The sequence below is a fragment of the Bos taurus genome, chromosome 12 (genome assembly GCF_002263795.3).
Source record: "Bos taurus isolate L1 Dominette 01449 registration number 42190680 breed Hereford chromosome 12, ARS-UCD2.0, whole genome shotgun sequence".
In the NCBI taxonomy this organism is placed as follows: domain Eukaryota; kingdom Metazoa; phylum Chordata; class Mammalia; order Artiodactyla; family Bovidae; genus Bos; species Bos taurus.
In genome coordinates, this window is record NC_037339.1 from 36,494,765 (window position 1) to 36,507,443 (window position 12,679).

Sequence of the window (12,679 nt, forward strand, 5' to 3'; positions counted from 1 at the left end):
CAGTTAAAGTAGCCTTGACGTTGTATTGGGAGAATCTAGCATTTTTTTTCCAGAGAAGGCAGTGGCACCCCACTCCAGTATTCTTGCCTGGAAAATCCCATGGATGGAGGAGCCTGGTGGGCTGCAGTCCATGGGGTCACTAAGAGTCGGACATGACTGAAGCGACTTAGCAGTAGCAGCAGCAGCAGCAGTTTTTTCATCTAAAAAAGTAATATTCTCTCAAATAGGTAAATCCTGTTTTGGAGAAGAGAAGGATCATATATTGGAGTTTCACATATGGTATCACTTATAAATAATAATTGAGTGTGGTTATAGAATATTAAATTTATTTTTATATCAAAGATAAAATTAATAGTGAGGTTGTTTATTATTTTCTTAAATAGTTTAGTATATGTTATGGGATGCTAAATGACTTGTTAATATTATTAAGGATCTTAAAGAATATTTATTTAATGAACTATTCTTGGAAACATATCTTAGTTATATAATGAATATGTTACTTTAAAAGTTAGTCTGAGGTCAGTAGGTGGACTTCAGAGGGGCTTTTTCAAATCACATATAGAGACATGTATTTCTGTATTTGGGAGATGGAGTGGAATTGTAGCTTTTAATAGATTCTCAAATGGAATTTGTGATGTTGGAAAAGGTTAGTTCTCAGAGGTGTCGATCAGCCACACTAAGTGTAAAGTATTCACCACATCATGGTTTTCATGTTACATAACTTTATTTTTATGATTAGGCCTATTAAAGCTGCTATTAGAGAAAGGAAACAAACTTTTGAAGATTACTTAGAGGAACAGATTCGGTTGGAAGAACTAGAACGGCAACAAAAACAGCTAAAGGTTAGCATTTCTACTATTTTGATCAAGTTATCTAAGGCTTTAGAGATTTGTTTATAATTTGCTTAAAAAATAGCTTTGAGATTACTTGGATATACCAGAATTAATTCAAATATTCTTTTATTTTAGGAAGCAGAAGGATCTTTGCTTATCAAAGCAAAACCAAAACAACCATTCTTAAAACGAGGAGAAGGTTTAGCCAGATTTACTAATGCTAAATCTAAGTTTCAGAAGGGAAGAGAAAGTAACCTAGTCACCACTCAGAGCATTTCAGAGGACCAGCCTGTGTTTAAATCAGAGAAACAACAATTCCAGCGGAAAACTGCTCTTATAAATAAAGAAATCTGTACAGAGAACCTTCCTGTTAAAAAGAACAGTAAAGTCAGAGCCAAGTGTCGTTCTCTCACACTCAGTCAGAAGCCAAAAGTGCTTAAGAGTAATAGTAGGAAAAGTCTCTCTCCATCAGGATTGAAAATGCCAGCAGGGAAGAAATGTGATGGGCAATTTAGAGAGCAGATCAGTTTAGGAAAAAAAGTAGAATCTAATAATAAAGAAAATGTACCTGAGTGTACAAAACCTTGTGATGTTGGTGGCACAATCTGGAATAAGGCACGCAGTAAAGACAGACTTCCCACTTCCACAGGACTCATCAGCTGTATGGCTTCTCAGAACCCAGCAAGTGGAAGTTTGAAAGGGTCAGAATCTTCTCTTGATGATTCTCTTCAGAAAAAGTTAGAGAATTGGGAACGAGAAAAGGAAAAGGAAAATTTGGAATTAGATGAATTTTTGTTTTTAGAACAAGCTGCTGATGAAATATCATTCTCCAGTAACTCCTCATTTGTACTGAAGATCTTAGAGAGGGACCAGCAGAACTGCAGAGGTCGCCGGCTGTCTTCTACCCCTGTCAAAAGTGTGCGGGAAGAGAAGACAGCAACACTGGGTTCTGTTAGTCAGCATAACCAAAACGAGGATCCGGGCCGTGCCCAGTGTGGAAGCAAGGCTGAGTGCGAGGTTGCTGCCAGACAACGTGATTCAGTGTTCTCACCCGGAGCATCGTGGGCGCCGTCCTGTGAAGTCAGGAGGAGAGTGTACCAAACGAACCCTCCTGAGAGGCAAGCCAGGTGGAGTGCAGGCGATGGTGAAGGTGTTACAGACAGTGATCACAGCACCGATTTGGAGGAACAGCTTGACGTCACTATAAAGCCATCATCTGTGGGTAAGGAAAGGAGTTCCAGCAGCAGAGAAGATAGTCCGCAAGTCTGTGATGATAAGGGACCTTTTCGGGACACCACGACTCAAGAGGAAGAGAAAAGGAGAGATGTTGATTTAGATTTGTCTGATAAGGATTATAGCAGTGATGATTCTCTCATAATAGAAAGCTTGAAAAATAAACTTTCTGATTCCTCCAGAAGACACTCATCTATAAGTGTGAATAAAATTGACTTTGATGATGAAAGAACTTGGACTGACCTTGAAGATAATTCATTTAAACATGATGGTGTTCTTGGGAATGAAGCCATTTATGGGACTCCCCAGACAACTTGCCCTAACAAGAGTGAAATGTGTGTACTGGACAAAACGATAAAAAGGAAGGTCGTGCCAGTCAAGAAGGGAGAAGACTTGGGCAAATCCAGTAGGGGCCCAAGCCCTCCTCCTACCTCAGGTCTGATGATGGAATTCTTTCCTTCTCTGAAATCGAAGTCAAAGTCACACTCACGCTCGGGAAATGATCCCAAGTTAGACACAAGTCAAGACCACCCACCTGGTATGTTAGAGTATTGTAATGAAATGTTGTTAAGTTTAAATTTATTTTATCAGTATGTTGTCAGAATGTTTCTTAAAATCTTAATCTTTCTAGATGCTTAGTAGGTACCTAGTAGGTGTTTGTTAAGGTTTGATTTCTTTTGTGAGCTTAAATAATGTAATAGTCACACACACACGTGCACACGCACATACTAGTATAAGAGATTTGGAAGAATTGTGATTGCAGATTTTTTCAAATTTTAACCTGTGTCTTCTTGCCAAGGCTTTAAAATTAATTACTGTAAGGTGAGATAACGTTTAAGTTTCTTTAATAACCAAGGGCTATTGGGCTTCCCTCATAGCTCAGTCGGTAAAGAATCTGCTTGCAATGCAGGAGACCGGGGTTTGATTCCTGGATCAGGAAGATCCCCTGGAGAATGAAGTGGCAATCCACTCCAGTATTCTTACCTGGAAAATCCCATGGACAGAGAAACCTGGCAGGCTGCAGTCCATGGGGTTGTTAAGAGTCGGACACGACTTAGCGACTAAACCACCACCAACAACCAAGGAATACCCAACTTGTGGTTGGTGCTACTGTGTTACCTCCACTTGTGCACACCATTTTAAATCCATTTTTTTAATGGTCTCATGCATTAATTTGCTAAATATGATGAAGAAGAAATAGAGTAAAATCCGAGTTTCCTCTCTTCCCCAGCCCCAGACCTGGGCTCCGAGAGACACCAGCTTTCCCATTTCATTTGTGTATTCTACGAAGATTCCATGCATATGAAAGTGTATGTGTGAATGTTTATATAATTTGCCTTTCCACACAAATGTAAACACACTTTGTATATACTGCTCTGCTCCTTGCTTGTAATACATTTTGAAGCTTGTACTAATACACATCTGTCTCATTCCATTTCATGGCTGTAAAGTATTTAGTTGATGGGATAGACTTTCTAAACTTATATTGAAAACAGTTTTCCATTCTTTTATGTAAATTATAAACTCGAATGTCTAGCAAAGCATGGGTGCTTTAAAATATAAGCTATTTTTTAAAAATAGTATTTTTTGCAGGAAGGTTGGAAGTTTAAAGTATAGAAGCAAAAGTGTTTAAACTATCCTAAGGTAACTGATGTATTTCTTTACATTTGTTTTTCCTATGTATTTTTAATACGGTAGAGACATATAATTGGCTTATCCTTTTTGACCAGATGTATGCAGTGCTTTGGCCATATCATTAAAACTGTTTGTGTACTTTAAAAATGGTTGCAGAGATATTAATGTAGCATAATTTTATTTAGTAGTTTCACGTTGAACATTTCAGTTGTTTTTCACTATTAGAAATAACACTGCAATGCACATTTTTGTGTAGAATGACTTGTATGATTTTATAAGTTCATTCTTTAGATTTTTAGAAGTGGGTCAGAGGGGAGATACATATATTTTAGTCTTGTCATATAAATCAAGGTTATTTTCCAAATGGGTGGTTGAAGGACAAAAGTATAGGCTATTCTGTTAAGTAGCATATTTGATGTGGAAAAGGTCTTAATTTGTATTTCTTTTATTGTTGGGGGATAAACTTTGATTTTGGTGTTGATTAGTGCTTTAGATCTCTTGTGAATGCTTATTCATGTTCTTAAGCTGTTATGTATATTTGTTCAAAAATTTATTTGAATGACTTTTAAAATATGTAATGTTAATTTGTCATCAGATTGTTTTTTGAGGTAGAATGATTTGATTCTTCAAGTTTAGATTGCCCCATCTGCAAAGTTAGGCCATTGTAAATTTTTCTGTCTTTTAGAAGTATTGTTCCTAATGCTTTTCAATAATACAGGTATTGAGAATATTTTTGGCTCTTAGTGTAATAGCTAGCTAGTGTTCTGCTGCTGAAAGCATCTTGTGAAGTTCAGTATTTGTGGCTTATCTTCTAGGTGGCAATGCTCGATCTCAAGTTTTGAGAGAGAAAATTATTGAATTGGAAACAGAAATAGAAAAATTTAAAGCTGAGAACGCATCTTTAGCTAAACTTCGCACTGAACGAGAAAGTGCCTTGGAAAAACTCAGGTAAGTGGGGGGAAATGTACAGTGATCCAGTTATATCTTTAAGATTGTATCTCAACTATTTGAAACAATTCCTGTTAATCTAGCAAGAGAAGGAAGTTAAATACATACCACAAAAGAATTTAATAAATTTAGATAAAATGACCTATTGTGGTCAAAGGTGTGTTAAAAGGGGAATTCTCTTAGTGATGAGGTTATAAACTGAAGTTTTGTCTGACAAGCAGTTTGGAGCTGTGAATTCAAGCACCACCTTGGCCAGTGTATTATGTTCTAGGGCTGCTGTGACATAATGCACACAAACTGGGTGGCTTAAAACAACACAATTTTATTTTCTCACATTTCTGGAGACTGAAAGCCTGAAGTCGGGCATCAGCAGAGCTGTGCTCTCTCGTCTCTTCTCTTGGTTTCTAGTGATCCTTGGCCTTCCTTGGGTTGCAGCTGAACATGGGGTTGTTTCTGCCTCTGGGTTATTGAGAATAGTGCTGAGGAGCCACCACGCTGTTCCACAGGGGCCGTGCCAGTCATGTCGTGCATATTTTACCAGTTTGTGTCATGTTCACCATGCTGGTCCACAGCGGCTGCGCCAGTTACGTCGTGTTCATCTGCACGAGCCAGCTCTGCATCCTGGGGATCAGTCATGGTGTGTTAATGCCTTTACTGTGCTGTTGAATTTGGTTTGCTAGTTTTTTTTTTTTGAAGAGTTTTACACCCTTATTCATCAGGGACATTAGCCTATAGTTTTCTTTTCTTGTGTTTTTGCCTTTGGTATGAGAGTGAAAACTAGCTTCACAGAATGAGTTTGGAAGTGTCCCTTCTTTTTAAAGATTGGTATTAATCCTTCTTTGAGTGTTTGGTGGGACTCACCTGTGAAGCCACCTGTCCTGGGCTTTCCTTTTGTGGGAAGTTTTTGATGACTGATTCAGTCCTCTTATTTGTTATTGGTCTGTTCAGGCTTTCTCTTTCTTCTGGGTCCAGTTTTGGTAGGTTGTATGTTTCTAGGAATTTGTCAATTTCTTCTGAGTTATCCAGTGTTTTGGAATATAATTGTTCATGTGTGGTCCTTTTTATTTCTGAGGTATCTGTTAAGGCCTGTATTTCTCTTTTTTTTCTTAGTCTGACTAGGGGTTTGTCTCCCCTAATGCGTGTGTCATTCTTTTAGTCACATCACATAAGTCCTGTAGGCTTTCTTCACTCCTTTTCATTCTTTTCCCTTTTTTCCCCTCTGACTGGGTATCTTCAAGTCACCAGCCTGTGTGGTCGCAGATTTTTTTTCTTTTGCTTGAGTCTGCTTTTGAAGTTCTCTGTTGCATTTGTCGCTTCATTTCTTTTATTCTTCAGCTCTATAATTTCTTTCTTTTTTAATAATTTCTGTTTGTTCTTGTTTTGTTTTATATGTTGTTTCCCAGATTTCATTGTTTATCTGTGCTCCCTTGTAGCTTACTGAGCTTCATAAAACAATTACTTTGTGTTCTTTGTCAGGTGGTTTGTAGATCTCCATTTCTTTGGGCTGGTTACTGAAGCTTTATTAACAGTTTCCTTCGGTGGTCTCATGTTTACCTGATTCTTACTGATCTGTGTAAACTTGTGTGGATGTCCTTGTATTTGAAGGAACAAACACCTGCTTCCTGTCTCTAGAGGCTGTTTCTGGCAGGTAAAGACCTTGTCCTTCTGGACTCCTGGACTGATGGGTGCCTCCAGGATCACGGTGGGATTGTAGCTGGCTCACTGTGCTGGATCCACAGTGAAGGGGTTCACCATTTGATAGGCTTGTCGCCAGGGTTGCAGTCAGCTGTGGTTCCTGCCAGATCCCCAGTGGACAGAACTGCTTCATGGACTGCAGTCAGGCAAGACTGAAGCTACGTCATGGGCTGCCTTCTGGACCACTGCTGGGTCTGTAACGGGAGGTGTGTTTCCAGAGGTCAGCACAGGTGTGGCTCCTGCCAGGTTCCTGAGCATCTTCCCACTGGGCTCCTGGTCCGACAGGACTGCCTCTGTACCCAGAGCAGGGCTGGAGCTGGGTCACCGGTTTGTGTCGGGATCTGTAGGCAGGACCATGGTCTGTGGGTCTACTTCCAGGGGCATGGGTGGGCATGGCTCTTCCTGCCTCCTTTGGCAGTGGGGCTGTGTGTAGTGCAGTCAGGTTGCCATTTGGTAGGTCTGCATGGACCTGCATTCTCAAAGTGCTGTCCTTGATCTCAGGCTTCACCAGGGTTTCTCAGTTACCTCCCAGGGTCCTTGAGTTCCCACTTTTGTCTGTAGATGGTGATCAGATTGTTGTTTGTGAGGGAGCATGTGAGTCGGGACCCCTTATTCCACAGTCCTGCTGTTGTCGCGCCATGTGCTCTCAGCACAGCATCCAAAGACCCTGGGTTATGACAGCCCCAGACCAGTGTGCTGCTGTGCTCAACACCAGAGTCCTCACCGTGGTCCCAGAGACCATGACCTTTAGTGGTCCTCCCAGCCCCACCATGTTTTTGACGTTCTCTCCTACTGTTCTGTCTCTTTAGCCACACTGGCCTCCTGGCTGGTCTTTGAACACGAGTCATGTTCGTACCCTGGGGCTTTTGCACACGGAGTTTCCTCTTCCTGGAATACTCTGTCCAGATATCTTCATGACCGATCTCTTCCGGTCCCTCAGATTTCACTTCACATACTATCTCAGCAAGGTGATTCCATCCGTAATTTCAGTCCCCTGACCTCCATATTTTCTAACCTCATTCCTTGCTTTATTCTTAACATTTCTAGCGTTCCATATATTTTACTTTTTTATCTTTATTGTCCTCTGTTGCTCCCACTAGAATGTAAGAAGCTTTGTAGGACTAAGGATTTTATTTTTCTCACTGTGGTTTCTCCAATTCCTAGCATAGTGCCTGAGTCATAGGTGGTTCCCAGAAAATGCTTGCTGAGAGGGGCTTTACTGAGTTGATTGTTGTTTCACTACTGTTGATTGAAGGTGGAGTCACCGAAACCAGCAGCTTCTCCATTCCAGGCTGTCACTGGGGCTTCATTTTGTGCCACGTGTGGATCACTATATCGAGGTGGTCTCCTTAGATGATAATGTGGTTTGGTCATTTTAGGAAAGAAATTGCTGACTTTGAACAACAGAAAGCAAAAGAATTGGCTCGAATAGAGGAGTTTAAAAAGGAAGAAATGAGGAAGTTACAAAAGGAACGCAAAGTTTTTGAAAAGTATTCTACAGTTGCAAGAACTTTCCCAGATAAAAAGGAACGTGAAGAAATTCAAGTATGTCAGTTATTTATATCATATTCATAAGTTATTAAAGGTGGCAGTCTTGTAAGAATTTTAGAATTATTTGTGTCAAAGAGAAATTGGGTATCAATGTATTAATCATCCATTGGCTCAGCAGATAATCGAAGATACCAGGAATACCTTCTGTAGTCACGGCTTTTCATTTTAATTTTTATTAAATTTTTTACTCTTTGGCTATGCCATGGGGATCTTAGTTCCCCAACCAGGGATCGAACCCTCACCCCCTCCATCTTAACCACTGGACCTCGAGAGAAGTTCTGTACTCTTGTCTTGTGAAGAGTAAAATATGTCAGTTCTTTTCTTACTAAAGACTTTCCCAGAAAAGACTACGATAATGACATGGATAAATTCAAAATGTTGATTTTGAATTCCTTTTAACTTTACTGAGGAATAATTGAAATATATAGCTATGTGTTTAAAAGTATACTGTGTGATGATTTGATGCACATATACATTGTGAGATGATTACCAAGGTCAAGTTATGTCTGAGTGAGTGGGTGTGGAGAATGCCGAAGATCTGCTCTGAGCAGCTGTCTGGTGCACAGTGCAACTTTGTTAACCAGTCACTGAGCTGTACCGAAGCCCCTCAGAACTTACACTCTTCTTGCAGCTCAAAGTTCATGTCCTTTGACCTCCCTTGCTCCATTTCCCCTCCCTCCAGCTCCCGGAAACCAGCATTCTGCTCTTGGAAGTCAGCTTTTCCCCACTAAAATTCTATGTGTAAGTGATACCATATAGTATTTGTCTGCTGCTGCTAAGTCGCGTCAGTCGTGTCCAACTCTGTGCGACCCCATAGACAGCAGCCCACCAGGCTCTGCCATCCCTGGGACTCTCCAGGCAAGAACACTGGAGTGGGTTGCCATTTCCTTCTCCAATGCATGGAAGTGAAAAGTGAAAGTGAAGTCACTCATTTGTGTCTGACTCCTAGCAACCCCATGGACTGCAGCCCACCAGGCTCTTCTTTCTGTCCATGGGATTTTCCAGGCAAGAGGACTGGAGTGGGTCGCCAGTGCCTTCTCCGATAGTATTTGTCTATTTTTGGTTTATTTGGCTTTGAATTCTTAAATTATTTAGGTTTATGAGTTACCATTTTAGAATAGTTTATTTTTGCACATGATAACTGGTTACCAGTTAGAAATTGCTCACTTCTTGGTTGCACCCCACTGTTTTATAAATAGGAAGTTCAGGGAGGTAATGACCTTGCTTCATGTGTTTTCATGGCACAGAACTGGGATACGAGCCTTGACCTCACTTGGGCCCTGGAGTCTGTCTCTCTGACGTCGAACCCTGGGAAGGGCCTTGACCTCACCTGGGTCCAGCCTCCGTCTCTCTCTGAAGTCACACCCGGGAGGGGCCCCTGAGCCCTGTTCCTTCCCCTGTTGCCTTTGCTGCTCTGTTGACTGCTGTGAGGCTGTGATAGGGGTGGGTGTTCAGGCCCACACGTGTTCACGAAGTGGTGGGCCGCCTCAGTCGGAGTGAGCTTGTGGGTGGTGGTGATGCTTTCTTGATTTGACTTCCCTCCGTTCTCAGTCGCTCCCCGTAATTTGTACCCACATGGGTGCAGGTGGCTGATTTCTGTTTGTACAATTGCAAGTAGCTTCCTCAGACATTTCCAGGAGTTTCTTCACTTAGTCATTCAGTGCATCTGAAACAAGTCATTTTCTCAGAACCAGTTCTTCTCAGGAATTTCAGATACACCCAGTTTCAGTCTCAGGAATTTCAGATAGACCCAGTTTCAGGGCTGGGAGTTCTGACTTCATTTATTCCCTTTGTCACTGCTCTTCCTTCAGTTAGTCATGGATTCCTCTTCACCAGATAACCCCACTTGTCTCTTTCTATTTCAGTTAATATCTTAGTTTAGATCTCAATTACCTCATGGCTTCTTTGTGATGTCTGACATCCCCTGCCCCCACCCCCTCTCCCCTGCCCCCTGCCTCCTGGAATCTTATTGATGGTATGAGGTGGGACTCCAGCTCGAACCCCGTTCCTTTTCCTGAGGAACCCGATGTTTCTGAAATGTGATTCGCTAAGTCTTCCCTTTTCTGCTCTTTGTGCTGGGCTAGTGATCCTGGTTTGTTGATGTGTTGTCTCTCCTGTTGCATTGTTTTAATTCTAGTAATGGTGTTTTGTGTTTTTTTTTTTTTTTGGAAAGGTTTTGAAGCGGCAGGTATCTGATTTACAGGAAGATCTGAAAAGAAAGGAAGCAAAGTGGTCCAGTACACATGGCCGTCTTAGAAGCCAGATAGAAATGTTGGTCAGAGAGAACACAGACCTCCGGGAGGAAATAAAAGTGATGGAAAGGTTCCGACTGGATGCCTGGAAGAAAGCAGAAGCCACAGAGAGCAGCGCCAGGATGGGTCAGTGTGTGACCGCCTCAAAGAAAGATGGGTTCTTGGTAGGTTTTGTCACCTTGTCTCTGTTGTCGTTTAGTCTCTCAGTCGTGTCCGACTCTGTGCGACCCCATGGACCGTAGCCCACCAGGCTCCTCTGTCCGTGGGATTCTCCAGGCGAGAATACTGGAGTGGGTGGCCATTTCCTCCTTCAGGGGATCTTCCTGACCCAGGGATTGAACTGCGTCTCCCGTGTTACAGGCAGATTCTTTCCCACTGAGCCACCAGGGAAGCCTCTGTCACCCTGGGGAGATGCTGACTATTTGGGGAGTTGGATTCATAGAAAGATATAGAGGGTGGGAGCCAGGGCCAGGGGAGGGGAGGAGGAGGAGCTGCTGTTTCCTGGGTACAGACTCAGTTTTGCGAGGTAAGAGCTCGAGATGGTGAGACTGCACAGCAGTGTGAGCATACTTAAATAATGAACTGCCTTGAGAAGGTTGAGATGGTAGTTCTATGTGTATTTCACCACAGTTAAATTCTTCTTTTGTGCATTGCAAAGATTTCAAACTCATTTTTATGATTCTTTAAAATCACTGTACCATGAAGGAAGTCCCACTTCTAATCTTTTTTTAAAAAAACTTTTTGTTTATTTATTTATGGCTTTGGTGGGTCTCTGTTGCTGTGCACGGGCTTTCTCCAGTTGCCGCGAGTGGGGGCTCCTTGAGTTGTGTGGGCTGACTGCAGCGGCTTCTCTTGTGGTGCATGGGCTCAGGGCGTGCAGGCCCAGCAGCTGCAGCCTGAGGGCTCAGTGGTTGTGGCTCAGTGGGCTCAGTTGCTCTGTGGTGTGTGAAGTCTTCCCAGACCAGAGGTCAGACCTGTTTTCCCTTGCATTGGCACATGGATTCTTAACCACTGGGCCATCAGGGAAGTCCCTCATTTTGATAATTCTTGTAGAGGAATTATAACACAATAGGCAGGTAATCTCAGTTAAAACAGGGTAAGTAAATTTTATGCAGAGATCCTCTTTTTTTTGTGCATATGATCCTTTTGAAACAACTGTTTTTTTACTCATCTATATTCACGGCTGTGATGTGCAGACACTGAGGCACTGGGGATCAAGCAGTGAACAAAACAGACTTCTTGTCCTCTTGGAACTTGTATTCCAGTTGTGGGAGAAAGATGAGTGTTGGACATGGTGTGTGAGGTTGTGATGAGGACTAAGGAGAAAAAGCAAGGAGGTGGGATACCTGTTAGGGGAGGGTGTTGCAGTTTTCTGTCCAGCATCTGGGGAAAGCTCTCCTGAGAAAGCAAGGTTTGAACAACAGCCAGGAGAGGGCGCAGTGAGCCAGGATAAGTCGGTTTGGGAGTCCCGAGGCTAGAGGAGCCCTGTGGCTGGTGTGGCTGGAGCAGAGTCCATTCTGGAGAGCAGAGCAGGGTGTGAAATTAGAGATGGGCTGGGAGTGGCCGGTGCAGCTTTCCTTAGGCCTTAGTCACTTCCCAGAGTGCTGCCTTTTCTTCTGAGTGAGATCTTGAACTCTCAGAAGGATGCATGGGAGGGGCGGCCCCCCTGCTGCAGACGTGAGAGTGGACTGAGGTGGGCTGCGGGCACCATGAGGAGCATTGGGGGACTGTGGTCTTAGACTGGTGGCTGAGACTGTGGAGCGGTTGGGGAGGGTGGAGATGTGGGTGGGATTTAGTGATAAACTGGGTGTGGGGTATGACAGCAGGAAAGTGGGCTTCCAAGTTGAGGGTCATTTTTTTTGGGGGGGGAGCCATTTATCATGAGTCCCCTCAAAAGAGAGTACATGTTTCTGGGAGCGTGGATGTTAGGAGCTCAGGTTAGGTCAGGTGAGTTTGAATTGTCTACTGGACATCAGGTGGACACGGGGTGGAGTTGGGTGTGTATCCAGAGAAGGTCAGGTCTGGGCTAGAAGTTTGGGGCCCTCAGAATGTGTGGGAGAGACCACTAGGGCTGAAGGTATGGATGGTGAGGAGAAAGAACCAGAGCTGAAGTGGGGAGGTTAGTGTGGTGTCCTGAGGGCCAAGTACAGCAGGCAGAGAGGCCCGAGCCTCAGAGGCTGCTGCTGAGTAAGGTGAGGGCTGAAAGTAGATTCTTGGATTTGCCAGAGGAAAGCCTGACTGGGTGAGAGAGTGAGAAGCTTCAGACAGAGTGTAAAGCTTTGTGCAGAAGTCTTATAGTAAATACAAGGAAATGAGGTAGTAGCTGCAGGGGAAGTTTTTTATTTTTGTTTTAAGATGGGAAAATTAACAAGTGTTTATGTATTAGTAGGACTGAGTAGGCGGAGAGGAAAACCTTGAGGAGACCATGCGAGGGTTGTTGAAGCAGTGTCCACACGGAGAAGGGCTGGGGTTTGAGGGGTGGGGGCACTGGTGTGGACGTCTGTGCCTGGTGATGGGGCGGCTCGGGGGTGG

At 43.1% G+C, this 12,679-nt stretch overlaps 1 protein-coding gene across 8 annotated transcripts in view; it reads left to right on the top strand.

The window, feature by feature from the left end:
- Positions 1–12,679, top strand: part of CENPJ (centromere protein J) — a 47,271-nt gene that overhangs the window by 20,702 nt on the left and 13,890 nt on the right. For all 8 annotated transcript variants that reach the window (XM_059892251.1, XM_059892249.1, XM_002691852.6 and 5 more), the window contains 5 exons: positions 740–842; positions 969–2,604; positions 4,517–4,649; positions 7,724–7,889; positions 10,069–10,311. In XM_059892251.1, the coding sequence (XP_059748234.1) occupies positions 740–842; positions 969–2,604; positions 4,517–4,649; positions 7,724–7,889; positions 10,069–10,311 (2,281 nt within the window). The remainder of the gene's footprint in view (positions 1–739; positions 843–968; positions 2,605–4,516; positions 4,650–7,723; positions 7,890–10,068; positions 10,312–12,679) is intronic.